Source organism: Gavialis gangeticus, unplaced genomic scaffold, assembly GCF_001723915.1.
Source record: "Gavialis gangeticus isolate Ggan-Ray unplaced genomic scaffold, GavGan_comp1, whole genome shotgun sequence".
Lineage (NCBI taxonomy): Eukaryota > Metazoa > Chordata > Crocodylia > Gavialidae > Gavialis > Gavialis gangeticus.
The window spans coordinates 9316976-9331130 of record NW_017729001.1 but is presented as its reverse complement, the minus strand read 5'-3'; the positions used below and the strand labels follow the sequence as shown (position 1 = coordinate 9331130).

Genomic DNA, 14155 nt, shown 5'->3' with positions numbered 1-14155 from the left:
GACCAGCAGGCACTGGGGAAGTCCCTGTTCCCTCGAGCACTGCCAGGAGTGACCAGGAATAACGGTCACAAGCTGGTAGAGGGTAGATTTAGGCTAGATATCAGGAGGCACTACTTCACGGTCAGGGCGGCTAGGGTCTGGAACCAACTTCCAAGAGAAGTGGTGCTGGCCCCTTCCCTGGGGGTCTTTAAGAGGAGGTTAGATGACCACCTTGCTGGGGTCGTTTGACCCCAGTAATCTTTCCTGCCACGGCAGGGGGTCGGACTAGATGATCTACTCAGGTTCCTTCCAACCCTAGGAACTATGGAACTATGAAACCACTTTGGACCCAGTTTTCCACAGTACTTAGGATTTGAGCATTTCAAGCTCAAAGCACAGCTTGCCTTGACTATATCTTTAGCTATGAACGCTTAGAATTTCTGCAAATCAGACCTAGCTCTCAGGTTGGGCATCTTGGAAAACAATCAAAATGTAGTTGACACTTCTGAAGAACTCTGATTTGAGTGTCTTGCCTTCTGTTATATGCTAGGTCTATGGCAGATGCAGGGATGGAATTGAGTTATATGCAACAGTATTAAAGTGTCTTAACCACACAGCCATTCTTTCTCTGCAGTTCCCTTCATTCCCAGAACAACTCTGGCTTCTGCACTGATGAGAACAGAGGTCCTGTAGAAAGAACAGTACATGACCATGTATTTAAGTTCAGCTCTTTTATGACTTTTCATCTTTAGCACCCAAAACAGCTGGTCTTTTTGAAAATGTTGGTAACTACATTTCAATTTTAGTAACTGCATTTCAACAGGAAAATCACTGCAGTTTATTATGGAAGTCTCACTCCTTCTGGAAGTAGATAGAAATCCATTAGATTCCTTCAGATAAGTGTGGAAGGATCTGAGTGTCTTGGACAGCAACCTTGGCCATCAGATGTAGTTCAGTTAAGTTTAAGCATTGCACACTTGGCAATACAGATTTCCCTGCAAGACATGAGCCCTGAGCTTACTTTTCTTTTCCTATCTTAAAGCTATCACAGCTGGCATTCATATTTCCAGATACTGGCACTAGAAGTTCAGCAGGATCCCAGTATGTAGGCAACAGATATAGCAAAGTAGTTCACTAGAAGGCCCAATCAATATTGGGACTTCATTGTGCTAAGCATGGTACAGACATGAGGTATGAGGAACTTAGTCTTGTGTGAAGCAAGGTGTTGAGTGATGAGCATGTTAAATGGAGCTGGAAGTGAATCTCATCCAAGTCATCCCATATAATGACTGCCAGATGGTCAGTAGGAACAAACGTGCTCCCAACTGAGTTGATCTGTTAACCTGCAAATGAAAGGTTTTGTAGTTTGTTAGCAATACCTTGAGCTAGGAATATTAACAGCAGGCTATGGATAAAGTAGGGACTAGAACTCGTGATCTCTCCTGGGTTGGAACTCAGAACAGGTTCTGCAAGGCTGCATGGTATTGTGTGGAGGGAATTTGTCTTTGTATGTGCAGAGATGTAAAGCTTCGTATTGTTTTGGAGTGTATCCTGCATTTGCAAGCCCTGTAGCAGGAGCCAAAATGGTCTCATAAGCAGCTGTTGGCAACACTGCTGTTCTCAAGTACCCGTGGGTGTCAGAACTGATCAACTTTGCCTTGATGGTCATCTGGCTAGTGATGCATGAGGCGTCTTACCAACTGGCACCCCGCAGGGTTTGTAAATTGAATAGGCATGACAGATTCTGACCTGTGGTGCTTTCCTATCTGGAATTTCCTCTGCTCCCTAGCCTGCAAAAGAGAATGCTCAGAAAATGACATTGCTACACTCAGGGGAAGTAACACAGAGCTCATGTTGGCTGTCAGTGCCACCTGCTGGATACCAGGTGATAGAAGGGCTGTGGCCAGGAGGTGGTTTGGGTTATGGGCAAGCTTTTGTACCTAGTGTGGAAGTTAGCCCATTTGTTCAGGAAAGCAGACTTAGCAGTTTCTCTTGTCCTGTTGCTGGCATTGTGTGACTGGCCATGTGGTTCCAGCTTGTGCTTCACTGGGTACAGAGATCTGTCCAGTGCCATAGGGAGCAAACGATGCTTGTTTGATCTGAGGGCTCACCTCATGTTGCACTGCCTCCTCCACAGGAGCTGAACAAGAAGAGGACCCAGAAGGAGATGGAGCACGCCATGCTGATCCGGCACGATGAGTCGACGCGGGAGCTGGAGTATAGGCAGCTGCACACACTGCAGAAGCTACGGATGGACCTGATCCGTCTGCAGCACCAGACTGAGCTTGAAAACCAGCTGGAATACAACAAGCGGCGAGAGCGGGAGCTGCACAGGAAGCACTTCATGGAACTCCGGCAGCAGCCAAAAAACCTGAAGGTGACAGGAGCTTAGTTGTCTCTACTAGGCTCTTTGCACCTGTAGTTGCTGGGGGCATGGCCTCTTCCTTGTTCTCTGGCTTGGTCCTGCTGTTTCCATGCCTTGGCCTGTTGCTATTCTCCAGCACCATGTACCCCCTCCCTTATGTCCTTCTGAGCCTTGGTCATCCCTAGATTCTCCCTTTCCCTGTGGTTCCCCAATGTGTGTGGACACTCAGGTCATGGGGTAGGAAGCTCCTTTGTTCTGGCTTTGTTGAAGTGCCCTGTGGGCCAAGGTTGCAGAATAAATTCAGACTCTCAGTTGACAAAGCATAGAAAAGTTTCTGCTCTTTCAACCTGGCCTTGCTTCATGCATTTTGCATGTTCCTGGAGTATAGCAATGGGCCATACGTAGCAGTGAGGGTAAGGAAGAGAATGCTCTGGGTTGAGTGGTGTCCTGTAGATGCTGCCAGTTAAGGCCTTTGGTCATCCAGCACTCAAGCATATGCCTGAGTTCCCTTACCTTCCATGGGACTTAAAATTGAGTAGGAGCCCTGAGCTTTTCTCTCAGAAAGCCTAATACTGCTTGTGTTAGTGGGTCATCTAGTTACCCATTCTCTTACCTGGGTGGAAGCTGTAGCATGCAGCAATACTGTGGTGAGTGACTAGTTATCGCTGTCACATAGGCAGCTATGTTTTGGATGCAATCTAAGCTCACAATCTAAGCTGTTTTTCCCCTTCACATTGCCTCTGTCTGCAGGTTATGGAGATGCAGATCAAAAAGCAGTTCCAAGACACATGCAAAGTGCAGACAAAGCAGTACAAAGCACTTAAGAATCACCAGCTGGAAGTTACTCCAAAGAGTGAGCACAAAATGATTCTGAAGAGTCTAAAAGATGAGCAGACAAGGAAGCTCGCCATTCTGGCAGAGCAGTATGAGCAGAGCATCAATGAGATGATGGCCTCCCAAGCGGTAAGTGCAACCCCCAGCATTCCAAATCCTCTTGGTAAGTGGGATCTGTTGGGATGATCTGTGCTGAAACAAGTGGCATAAAGGTATATGAGGGCATGTGCATGCGAGAGACCAGGGACTCTGGGTAGAGTGAGACATCATGGGAGCATCTCGTGCAAGGCTTATGCCTGTTGCACCACCTTGTGTCCATCCATATAGCCCATTTTCTTTCATAAAGTTCTGCCAATGCACCAGTCTCATAACCTGAAATGCCCTTGTGGGTCTGGTTTTGGAGATCTGTTCAGAGTCTGCCTTTTGTGTTAAATTGTGTTTTTGCCTATGATGAGAAGTTTCAACAACTAAGCAGCAAATTAGGAGCTTCACAAGTGTTGTTGCCTCACTGAGGCTTGATCCGTATGGTCCCAGAGTCTTGTGCATAATGATCTCTGCCCTCCCCTGTCCCTCTGAGCAGATGCTGAAGTTTGCAATTACAGGTGTTTTTCCCAGCCTGCTCTCCAAATAGTTCTTGTGGTTTGGCCTTAACAAATTAAACACATAGCCTCCTCCCTCAAGCCTAGCTATTCCATGGGTTCCTTACTCTCATTTAGAAGTTGGGCTGAGCAGTTTGTCATGTCCCCAAAAGCCTCCCCCCAAATCATCCCAGGGTGACATTGGGCAGCCAATCTCAGTGAGTCGGTAGGAGCCACCTACTGGCTGCCAGCCTGATTGTTGGGTGTTTCAGACGCTACAACTCTTAAAAGCAACTCCCCAGGATTACTTGATGCAAATAATAAATCCCAGTAATTTGAAGATGCACGTAAGGCCAGAATTCTTCACAGCTTGCTCTGTGCATCAGTATCATTATGTAGGTTTGTCTTCCTTTTCATCATGGGCCTCTCCCTGTTTCCAGTACCAAAATACTGGAGCAAAACACAGTCCTATCTTTTGACAAGTTACTTTATTTTTCTCGCTAGCAGTGAGCCTCCCTACCACCCATCATTTGTGTCCCTGCTGTGTTTTTAAAATCATACTCAAGGCACCATCTCATCCCCTGTCACCTTCCCCTATGAGAGATGCAGCATGTGAGTTTCATTGCTCTCCTTCCTTCTATCCCAGTCCAGCCCCAAGATCCAAGGGGCTCCCCAAAACCTGGATCTTCAGGACAATGGATCTGTCTGCACCCCACTAGAGGCAGACATACAGTGTTGCATTTATGGCTTCCTCCCTTTGCCACCAGCACCTTACACTGGGATTTGGGTTCTGCTCAGATGCAGGCACATTAGTGGGTGTAACAAGGAGCAGCACCGTAGGAGGGAACTAACTGGATGAGGTTTGTTGTTTTTGCTTCTTGCAGCTACGGCTAGATGAGGCTCAAGAAGCAGAATGCCAAGCCCTGAGACTGCAGCTCCAGCAGGAGATGGAGTTGCTTAACGCATACCAGAGCAAAATCAAGATGCAGACAGAAGCACAGCATGAACGAGAGCTCCAGAAGCTGGAGCAGAGGGTATCTCTGCGGAGGGCACATCTTGAACAAAAGGTACGTTCCAGACGTGCTCTGAAACAACATTTGGGCTTGGCTAGTGAATTGCTCCTCAGAGCTAGCAACATCCAAGCTGTCATTATCTCTATTTAATTCAGTGGGCTGGGGACCAAAGGGTTAAATAGGGTAGATGTTCTGGAGGAAAGTTGGGGGAAACAACTACAAAAAAATTTCTGCCACATGTGGAACTTTCTGCCACAAGATGTTGGTGAGGCAAATCACCTAACAGGTTTTCTTGTAGTTATTATGTATGTAGTAACTTTAGGTGGAAGCTCCTCTATACAGGGTAAAATGACCAAGGCTGTGAATTCTCATGTTTCAGGACTGATCAATGGGGTCAGGATGAAACTTCTCCCATATTATATTATTCAATGGCTAAGTGTGTTATGGGATTTAAAGACATCTTGGTCCCTTGGTCACAGCTGAAGATAAAATACCTAACTAGGCAATTGGACTGTGGTCTTAAGGGTGTTCCCAGGCAGTACTCAGATTGTCTGCCCTGGCAAAGTCAAAGCCAACAAAGTGTAGGACTGTGAGGGTCTTTAATGGTCCCTCTGCCCACGAATTCCCTCTTCATTCTGCACTTTATGGCTAAGCATGGAGCATCCTACACTTCCTGCATCATCCCTGAGTGATGGCTATAAGATGCAGGCACATAAATTGCAGACAACTGAGGAGGGAAGTGACCTTGGGTGTGTTTGTCAGTTTTGGGAAGATCCTGAGCTGTCACCATGACGCAGCTTTGGAAACGCCTAGTACAATTCTAGGGTTTATTTGATGGGGTAATTTCAGCAGAGACAAGTACTAGTGCTATTGTACAAGCATTGACAAGATCCCATTTAGAGTATTGTGTGCCGTCCGGGCCACCATTGTTCAAAGATGATGCACAGGCCTGACGAAAGGCCACTAAGACAGTTAAGGGAATTGGAGACCTTTTCTCGTAAAGATTCAAGGAGCTTAGCTAGTTTAGCTTTACCAAAATGGAGGTTGAGAATAGGTGTGATTGCTTCTTAGCAAACATTCCTGGGGTAAATAGGATGGGAAGAAGATTCCTAGCAGAAGTTGTGGAATGGTTTGCTGCAGGGGGGATGCAGTAGTGAGGACACCCCCCCCCTCCATTTCAGTCAGTGGGGGTAGCAGGCAGGTATTTTTTCCCCCCCTTCCCTGAAGCAAGAAAGAACTGCCTCTGTCCTTTTCCCTCTGTACTCAGCAGCACCTCCTCTACATGCCCTTCCCCCTCTCCCTTACCCACCACTGCTATCCTTTCTTGTTCTCCAGACGGTGGGGGGCTTGGGAGCACCAGAGCCTCTCCTGCCTGCTCCAGCCTTGCTGTATGTGGAGCCAGGCTCAGCTGTGAACAGCAGCAGCAGTGGGAAGGTCTCTCCTTCCTGCCCTGCCAGTCTGGGAGCAGGTGTGGGGGAAGGCAATCTGCCCACCCTAACTGAGCCTGTCTCCCTGTGCAACCCAACTGGAGTGAGGCAAGAGCAGCTTTGAAACCCCTCCCACCCCCTGCCCCAGGATCAGCAGCAGAGGGGAAGAAGGGGAGGGGAGAGAAAGTATCACTGAGCATGAAGGGGGAGGGAAGATTTTTGTGTATTTGGGGGACTTAAGTCCCTGGCTACTATTTCTACAACATGGTCTGCCCACCCTTGTGTGGTGGGTGGGATAGGAACGGGGATGCATATACCCCTACAACACAGGTCATGGCTCCTGCACCACTCTTTCTGAAATCCTGGGTCTGCTTATGGTCTGCAGAACAGTAGTGGGGATGGGGGACCTGAACTGCTGTAAAATTGAACAGGATGAATTTATGAAAGGGGTAATATGACAGGAGAGAGAGTTGTTGGTTCAACAAGAATTGAGGTATGTGGAATCAAGTATTTCCATTCACCACATTGGGTTATAGAGGCAACTCATTTCTAGTAGGGGTGCACCGACTACAGATTTTCTTGGCTGATACCAATTGCCAGTTATTAACCAACCATATATTGGCTGATGCCAGTCGGATAACTGATTTATTCCAGTTAAATCATCAGGGCGGGAAGTGGGAAGGAGCCATGGGCCACTTTTCGGGGGGTGGGGGGAAGGGAGGCAGGCTCCCCACCAATGTGTGCACCCCCCAGGGGAGGCAGGGAAGGGAGGGCACGTGCTCTTCCAGATCTGTTTGTGGGACAGATGCAGGCTGTCCCCTGTAGGCTCGGGCCTCTCTGCTCTGTCGCCTTTGCCCTGGGAGCCCCATGCTGGCCGTGCATCCCCTGCCTCTCCAGCAGTGATGGGGGCAGCGAGTTGTGCCTCCCACTGCCAGGCAAGCAGGGGGTGCGTGGCCTGCACAGGACTCCCCAGGACAAAGGCAGCAGAGCAGAGAGCCCCAAGCCTGCAGTGGGCAGCCCACATCTATCTTTGCTCCGCTCAGCTCTGGTCCATTTAAAAGTGTCCCCGCATTTAAAAATGGTGGCTGTGCTTGAGCTAAAGCTCATTTGCTGTGGGCTCAGGGCTCTCCACTCTGCTGCCTTTGCCCCGGGAGCCCTCCGTCAGCCACGCACCCCCTGCCCGCCTAGCAGCAGGAGGCACAGCTTGCCACCTCCACTGCTGCTGGGCAGGCAGGAGATGTGCAGCCAACACGGGGCTCCTGAGGGAAAGGCAGCAGAGCAGAGACCCCACAGTGAGCACCCCGCATCCGCCTCGTGCACAAATATGGGAAGCACATGTCCCCCCATTCCTCCCCTCCGGGGTGCACACAGTGGCAGGGAGCCACCCCTCTCCCCCCTGCACTCCCTGGATGAGCCATCCATGGTTCAGTCCTACTCCCCTGCCCCTATCCCACTCCCTCACTCACCATGGTGGGCCTCAGTCTGCCCCCTCTGTGCCCCTTCCCTCCCCCAGTCCCCTTCTCCTCCATAGACTTACCTGCAGGGAGCTGCTGTCCACATTGCTTAGCTGTATACTTGGCCACGTGCATGTTTGACCGTGCACATGCCTACAGTACCCCCAGCATCTCGCTCTTGGCAGCCCCACATAGGACCCTTTGCAGGGTAGCATGCTGCCCACCTGCAAGGGGAAACTCACCATTTCCTGAGGGAACCCAGGCATCAGGGAACCCCAGTGTCCAGGGCCAGAAGGCATAATTATCGGTAAGCATTATTGCCTACAATGGCCAAAAAAAAGCCTATAGCCAGTAATGTAAATTTCCCGTTTATCAGTGCCAATCCAATAGGCAACCAATATATCAGAGCACCTCTAATTTCCAGTCGTGGTAGGTGTCTGGCAATGCCCTCATCTCCCCTGCTTTTATCTTTTGGTATGTTATAGGGTGTTGGTTATTCTAGCTTTGAGCTTTGCAGTTGTGTGCAAGGATTTGAAGTGGCAGTGTTGGGGAACACTTGGTTAAAAGGTGGCCCACAGAAGCAGGGGACTGAACTCGATGGCCCAGGAGGCCCCTCCCAGTCCTGTGTTCCTGAGTGGTGGGTACCACCCGGTTGGCACTGTGGGGTACGCTGTGCTTTTCGGCGCTTACTGAACAGGCTGCGGACTGTGCTCGTTTCAGATTGAAGAGGAGCTAGCCGCCCTCCAGAAGGAACGCAGCGAGAGGATAAAGTTTCTGTTGGAAAAGCAAGAGCGAGAGATTGAAACGTTTGACATGGAGAGCCTGCGAATGGGCTTTGGGAATTTGGTCACATTAGATTATCCCAAGGAGGACTATAGATGAGATTAAATTTCTTGCCATTTTCAAAAAAACAAAAAAAAGAAAAAAGCTAACAAAATAATTACAGAAACCTGCAAAACCAACATTCCCCATGTTAACGGGCGTGCTCTCTCTCTTTCTGTCTCTCTTACTGACATCGTGTCGGACTAGTGCCTGTATATTCTTACTCCATCAGGGGCCCCCTTCCCCCCCACCCGTGTCAAGTTCCTGTGCTGGACAGCTCCTTGGCGGTCTTTTTCATAGTATGTCACAGTATTGATGTCTCTGTGCAATGATTAAAAATGTTTCAGTGAAAACTTTGGAGACAATTTTAATGAAACAAAAAAAAAAAGTGGATGTTTGTTGCTTATGAGCAATCACTCATTTTACCACCAATCAATGAAAGTATAAGCAAAAAATAATAAAAAAAATTATATATAAAACCCAGGGGGAGAGAGACTAAATCCGCAGCCTTACCTTAACTAGCTGCTGCATAATTTTATTTTATTTTTATTTTTTTGGTATTTATTCATCAGGAATAATTAAATAATAAAATAAAAAATTTTATTAAAGATTGAGAAATTTGATACATTTTACAGAAAAAACGTAATCGTGATGTACATATCAGTGGTGACATATATTATTACTTTTGTGAGGGTGGGGGAGGGAGCAGGGCAAAGATCTTGTGATTTTTAAAAAAATAGAAAAAAAAAGAACCATGCCAGGTGAGGTGGGGATGAAACCTCAGCTTCGGCATAGTCTTGATTGTATCATAATCATTTTCTGCTGTCGCAGAGAATGTGAATACATTTAAACGAGCCCACAGGATCCCAGTAGCACAAATTGGGCTTTGTCAAATCATGTATTTTGTGTATAGAAGGAATTTAAGGAGAGCTTTTACTTATTTTCATATTGTATTTTAACTGTTTCTCTGATCAAAATTTTTTTACTTCTTCCCTCTTTCCCCCACCTGTCCCAGCCACCCTGCTCCTGCTTTCCAATTCAGTATTTGGAGTACCACACTCTCAGATCATCCCAAACTTTTTCTTTTTTTTCTTTTTTTTTTCTTTTTCTTTTTTTTCCTTTTTTTTGTGTTCCTCCCCCCGAGCCCACCCAACCCCATAATCTTGGTCATAAATATTGCATTATTCACACTTTCAAACTGTGTATTTTCTTACAATAAAAATGATAAAAAAAAGGCTTTTCTTCTTTTGCATGCACTTTAAAAAAAAAAAAAAAAACAACAAAAACATTTTTCAGGTTCAAAGGAAGAGCATGGATAACTGTCAGAGCTTTTAATTATATTTGTAAATAAAAGTGTTCATCACAATGCCTCGCTGTATCATTGTAGTGGGAAGAGTGCCTCTCAGCCTGACCCCCTCCTGTTGGTTCCAGGAGGTGGCTGAACAGGGGCAATGAGGGCTTGAGGTATTTAAGACACAGCCAGAGCTGCCCTTCCAAGCTGCCAAACCCACTTAAGCTGCAGAGTGGTTTCTCCTAAGGAATTGGTCTTGCTGCTCAGGGTGTGGGCTGCTGACAAAATGGTTAGTGGGTAATAGGCAGTCAGCCAGCACCCACTCTCCAGCAGTCCAAACTTAGCCAGCCAGTCCAGCAGTGTGCCCCGCTCCTCCCCTAACCTGGCATTAGACTGTGTAACACCTTACAACAGACTTGTTCCTTTCTGCTCCCGTAAGAATTAGTGAATGTGATCTCTCTGTTCTTCCTGCTCCTTGCAAGAGGGAGTGGAGGGACTGTTAGCGGTTCTTGGCTGGTTTGCTGAGACTGCCTACAATGAGAGACGAGCAGATCTTCCCCACAGGCAGCACAGTGATTGGGTCCCTTTTTTCCTCTTCATTGTCACCATTTTTTGTCTGTTTTCTTTTTCTTTCTTGCCTCTTCCCTTTGGAAACACTGAACCTCCAATAATGGCTACCCCATGCATGGAGGCCTGGCCCCCTATGGCTGCCAGCATAATATAGTCCTGGCTTCTTATGATCCCTGCTGTGCCCATCAATCTGCCAGTCCTGCCCAATTTGGGGCATGGATGGCAAGCCACAATTTTACTTACAAGTTGAGCAGAGGCCAAGAGCTAGTGCCTTTTGACACTGCACCCTTTTAGCACACTTTAACACTTGGGAATGTGGTGTCAAATGCCTGACTAAAAAGGAAATGCTTTATTATTGCAGCTGATGGTGATTGTGGCATATCCATACACAGTTACCATCAATGGGAATACATTTCCCCTCTCCTATAGGATTTACCATCTCCACCAATGGATGTAAAAGGTAGCCCTATTTTCAGGATGTTTCAAGGAGAAAAAATAACCTTACTAACTAAGCTTAACCGAGGGATTTGGCCTACCAAGCCCATGCAGACATTCATCAGCCAGTTGTAAGCATATTAGTCTTAGCTGCATGCATTTGGTTGTGAAACATTTTGGTTTTTTATTTGCAGGTTGGCAAAGATTGCAGTTGGTCTGCAGAGGCTGGAGTAACATCTTGTTTCTAGTCTACAGTTAACTATTACACTAAGCATTCATGTGTTTCTGCATGTTGACACTGCTCATGGCTTTTATAGCACCACATGTGAAGCACATTTTGGTGGATTACCAATTAAATAGAAGGAAAGGGTGTATGGAGGTGTTTAGTCAAGTAAGTTACATCATGGATTCAAACAGTGGCGATGTGTAGGGGGTGCACATGCACCCTGTTGCCCAGCGTTCCCGGGCAGGGGGGACAGGCAGGAGTGTTAGTGACACCCCTGGGAGTGCGCCAGGAGAAGCGGTCCCCCTGTGGCCGATCCCACTGACCTGGAAATGCCAGTGGCATGCTGCTGCCAGTTGTGGGTCAACAGGATCATCCACCAGGGGACAACCCCCCCTCCCCCAGTTGCTGACTGTCTAGTTGCGGGGGGGCAAGCGTTCCCCCTGACTCAGGAGGCACCAGTCACCCATGGATTCAAAGATGCCTAAGTTCTGCTCCAGCTTGAAAAGCTTTAAGTTCATTTCATCACAGGATCACATAGAAAACTACTGGTTGTAGGTGCTTCATAGCCTTTATTAAAGTTATTGACACACCTGAACATTGGCTTTGCTGTCTTGCAAACTGGCAGTGGCAGGGGCTTCAACTCTGCAGTGACCAGGAGACTTACTGCTGTGGTGATTGTATTTTGTGCAATTTGGAGTGGTTAGAGATTTTCATCTCGTGTCCAGAAAGGTCATAAAATGGACAGTTGGTATATACTGCAAAGTGAGCAACCTGTTGTCTGTGCTAGGGCTGAGGGAAAGCTGTTACTGAGTTGGCTACCACATCAGCAACACTCGCTACAGATCTGCTGCCTGGAGAGCTGGCCATAGACTGGGAGCAGGAGGAAAGAAGGAACAATGCTGTCAGCACGCTCTGGGGAAAGGCTGAAGTCTTTCTCTGCTCTCCTAGAAGTTGGCCCAGCCAGGGGATAACGGTCCTTCCAGCACTGAGCAGGAGTGATGCACCATGATGTGTTATTTCCTATCAGTGAGCCAGCAGCAGCTTGCATTGTTCCCTGGTTAAAAACTGGTGGCTATGCCTACCAAACAATTAAAGAATGTGGTGTGGCATTTGCCTAAACCAATGATTCACAATCTTTTCAGATTTGAGGCATCCTTTAGAAAATGCTAGCTCTTAGTTTTCATTCTTTTTTAACTATGGAAAAGTACTTAAAGCAGCTTTTGTGTTTCAAATTGCTCAGCAAAACCACAACAGATCAGAATGTTTTTAACACTATGGATTCCTATTTGAAATCTCTGGGTTTATCTTGTGACTCATGGTTGTAGCCCTAACAGTGCTAACATTGTGTGGCACCCTTGAAAGGTTCTCAAGGCACTTGAGGGTCCTGCAGCACCCTGGTGAAGAATCAGAGGTCTTGAAGTAAAACATTTCTTAGCAAGGAGTTAACTTTCTCTGCAGGGCTATCAACCTCTCCTTACCAGAGAAGTTAGGGGGCAGAAGATGGTTTAACTTGCCTTCCCCCTACAATGATGACTGGATTAGTGGTGCCTGAAGCTACACAGGGTATGACTCTGGTTCTGGTGTAGGCTTTGAGGGGTTTTTTTAAGTTTCTTAAGGAGGAACAACATAGCAGCAAAGGAGAAAATTCACCCAGTTTGGTTCAGGTTAAGGGGTTGAAAACTGGAGTGAAATAGTTCTTCCTGGTTAGTCCTATAAAATAATGATTAGTTTCTTCTCCAATATGTAGGGGAGGAGCTAGATCTTGGTCCATTTCTGCTATGGCAACTGTGCAGATGGTTTTAAAGCCATCCTGTGGGCTGCAGAAAACTGAGCTGTTTCCTCAAAATAGATTAAGACTGTACTGTCTTTAAGTGTAACACTAATTAGAGCCTGACCCCTAAATGTTATTTGAGACAGCAAGCAAGTCACTTGCCCTAACCCTGAGAGAGACAGTGGCTTTAGGACAGCTGGAGGATTAAGGTGTTTTCCAGAGAGCACTGCGCAGCTGTGCTATATGAATTGCTGCTCTGTTCACATCTTGCCCTCTGCAAGCAGACTTCATTAGGACATGTGCTATTAGTCTAACTACTTGGACTCTGAATGTTACATATACCGCTCTCCAGCTGCACACCTCCCTCCATTCAACTTGCATTCTGTTCTTCAAAGGCAAAACTGTTTTGAGCAAGACTTCCAAGTCATTTGCATGTAGCATGCATTCTGGCTTGTGTGCCACCAACATAGGCATGACTGTCACTCCTGGATCAAATCCAGACAGCAGGAAATTTAACTGACAAACTACTGGGTTTTTTTGTTCGCTGCTCCAGCAAAGAACCTGCCAGCAGCTCGCAAGGAAGGGGTAGGCATGATGTTAGATCAGTTTCCTAAAGTTTCTGAAGCCTGTTTCTGCTGTACCCTTTGTGCAGCTATTTCCATCTATGCAGAGCACTTGTGTGGCTGTCATGTAAGGGACAGCTAGTTTTGGGGGGAATACTTCAGAGGATATGACCACTGAGCACATGCTAGGCCTACTCTCAGCTTAATGCAATTTCACAGACCTCCCAACTGCACACTATACAGGCCCCCTGCACACATGGATGTGATGCATCCTTACCCCTGCCTCCCTGCCCAGGAGGGACTCCTCCACTGTTCCAGTGCAGATGTCACCTAGAGTCCCCACGTCTCCCTTAACTCTGCCCCCAAGAGCACGGTGAGCCAGAGGAAGCTACAGGAGGAAAAGGACTCTGCCAGCAACAAGAGAGCAAAGTGAGGAACAAAAGCAGAAGCCTGCATGTGGCCTGTTGGCTACTAGTTGACCAACCCTGATTTCTCACACATTGTCTGTTCTCCCACATATCAAACCAGTTTCAAGAATTGATACTCCTTACTCACAAGAGCCCAGAGGTCATGCTTAGATGAGAACAGGGTAGTGGTGTAGAAGCACTCTACTCTCCGTGCTGACTAGAAGCCTTTGTACCCTTGGACCAAAGAGTTGAAAGGAACTGATCAAGTCAGAAGGCAACTTGACAGCAATAGCAGTTTAGAGACACTTCAGTAAAGAAGGAATAAGAGCCTGGGCATCTTTTAACTAAGTTCTTTTTAATTGAACTCTAAGCAAAAAGCAACAAAATTAACAGTGTGTCACAATACAGCTTGCACAGAAC

General features: G+C 47.1%; 1 protein-coding gene across 2 annotated transcripts in view; it reads left to right on the top strand.

The window, feature by feature from the left end:
• TAOK3 (TAO kinase 3) overlaps positions 1–9838 on the top strand; it is a 155755-nt gene extending 145917 nt beyond the window's left edge. For both annotated transcript variants that reach the window (XM_019506764.1, XM_019506765.1), the window contains 4 exons: positions 2117–2356; positions 3095–3307; positions 4641–4823; positions 8371–9838. In XM_019506764.1, coding sequence (XP_019362309.1) covers positions 2117–2356; positions 3095–3307; positions 4641–4823; positions 8371–8532 — 798 coding nt within the window. In that variant the 3' untranslated portion in view covers positions 8533–9838. The remainder of the gene's footprint in view (positions 1–2116; positions 2357–3094; positions 3308–4640; positions 4824–8370) is intronic.
• The last annotated feature ends 4317 nt before the right edge of the window (positions 9839–14155 follow it).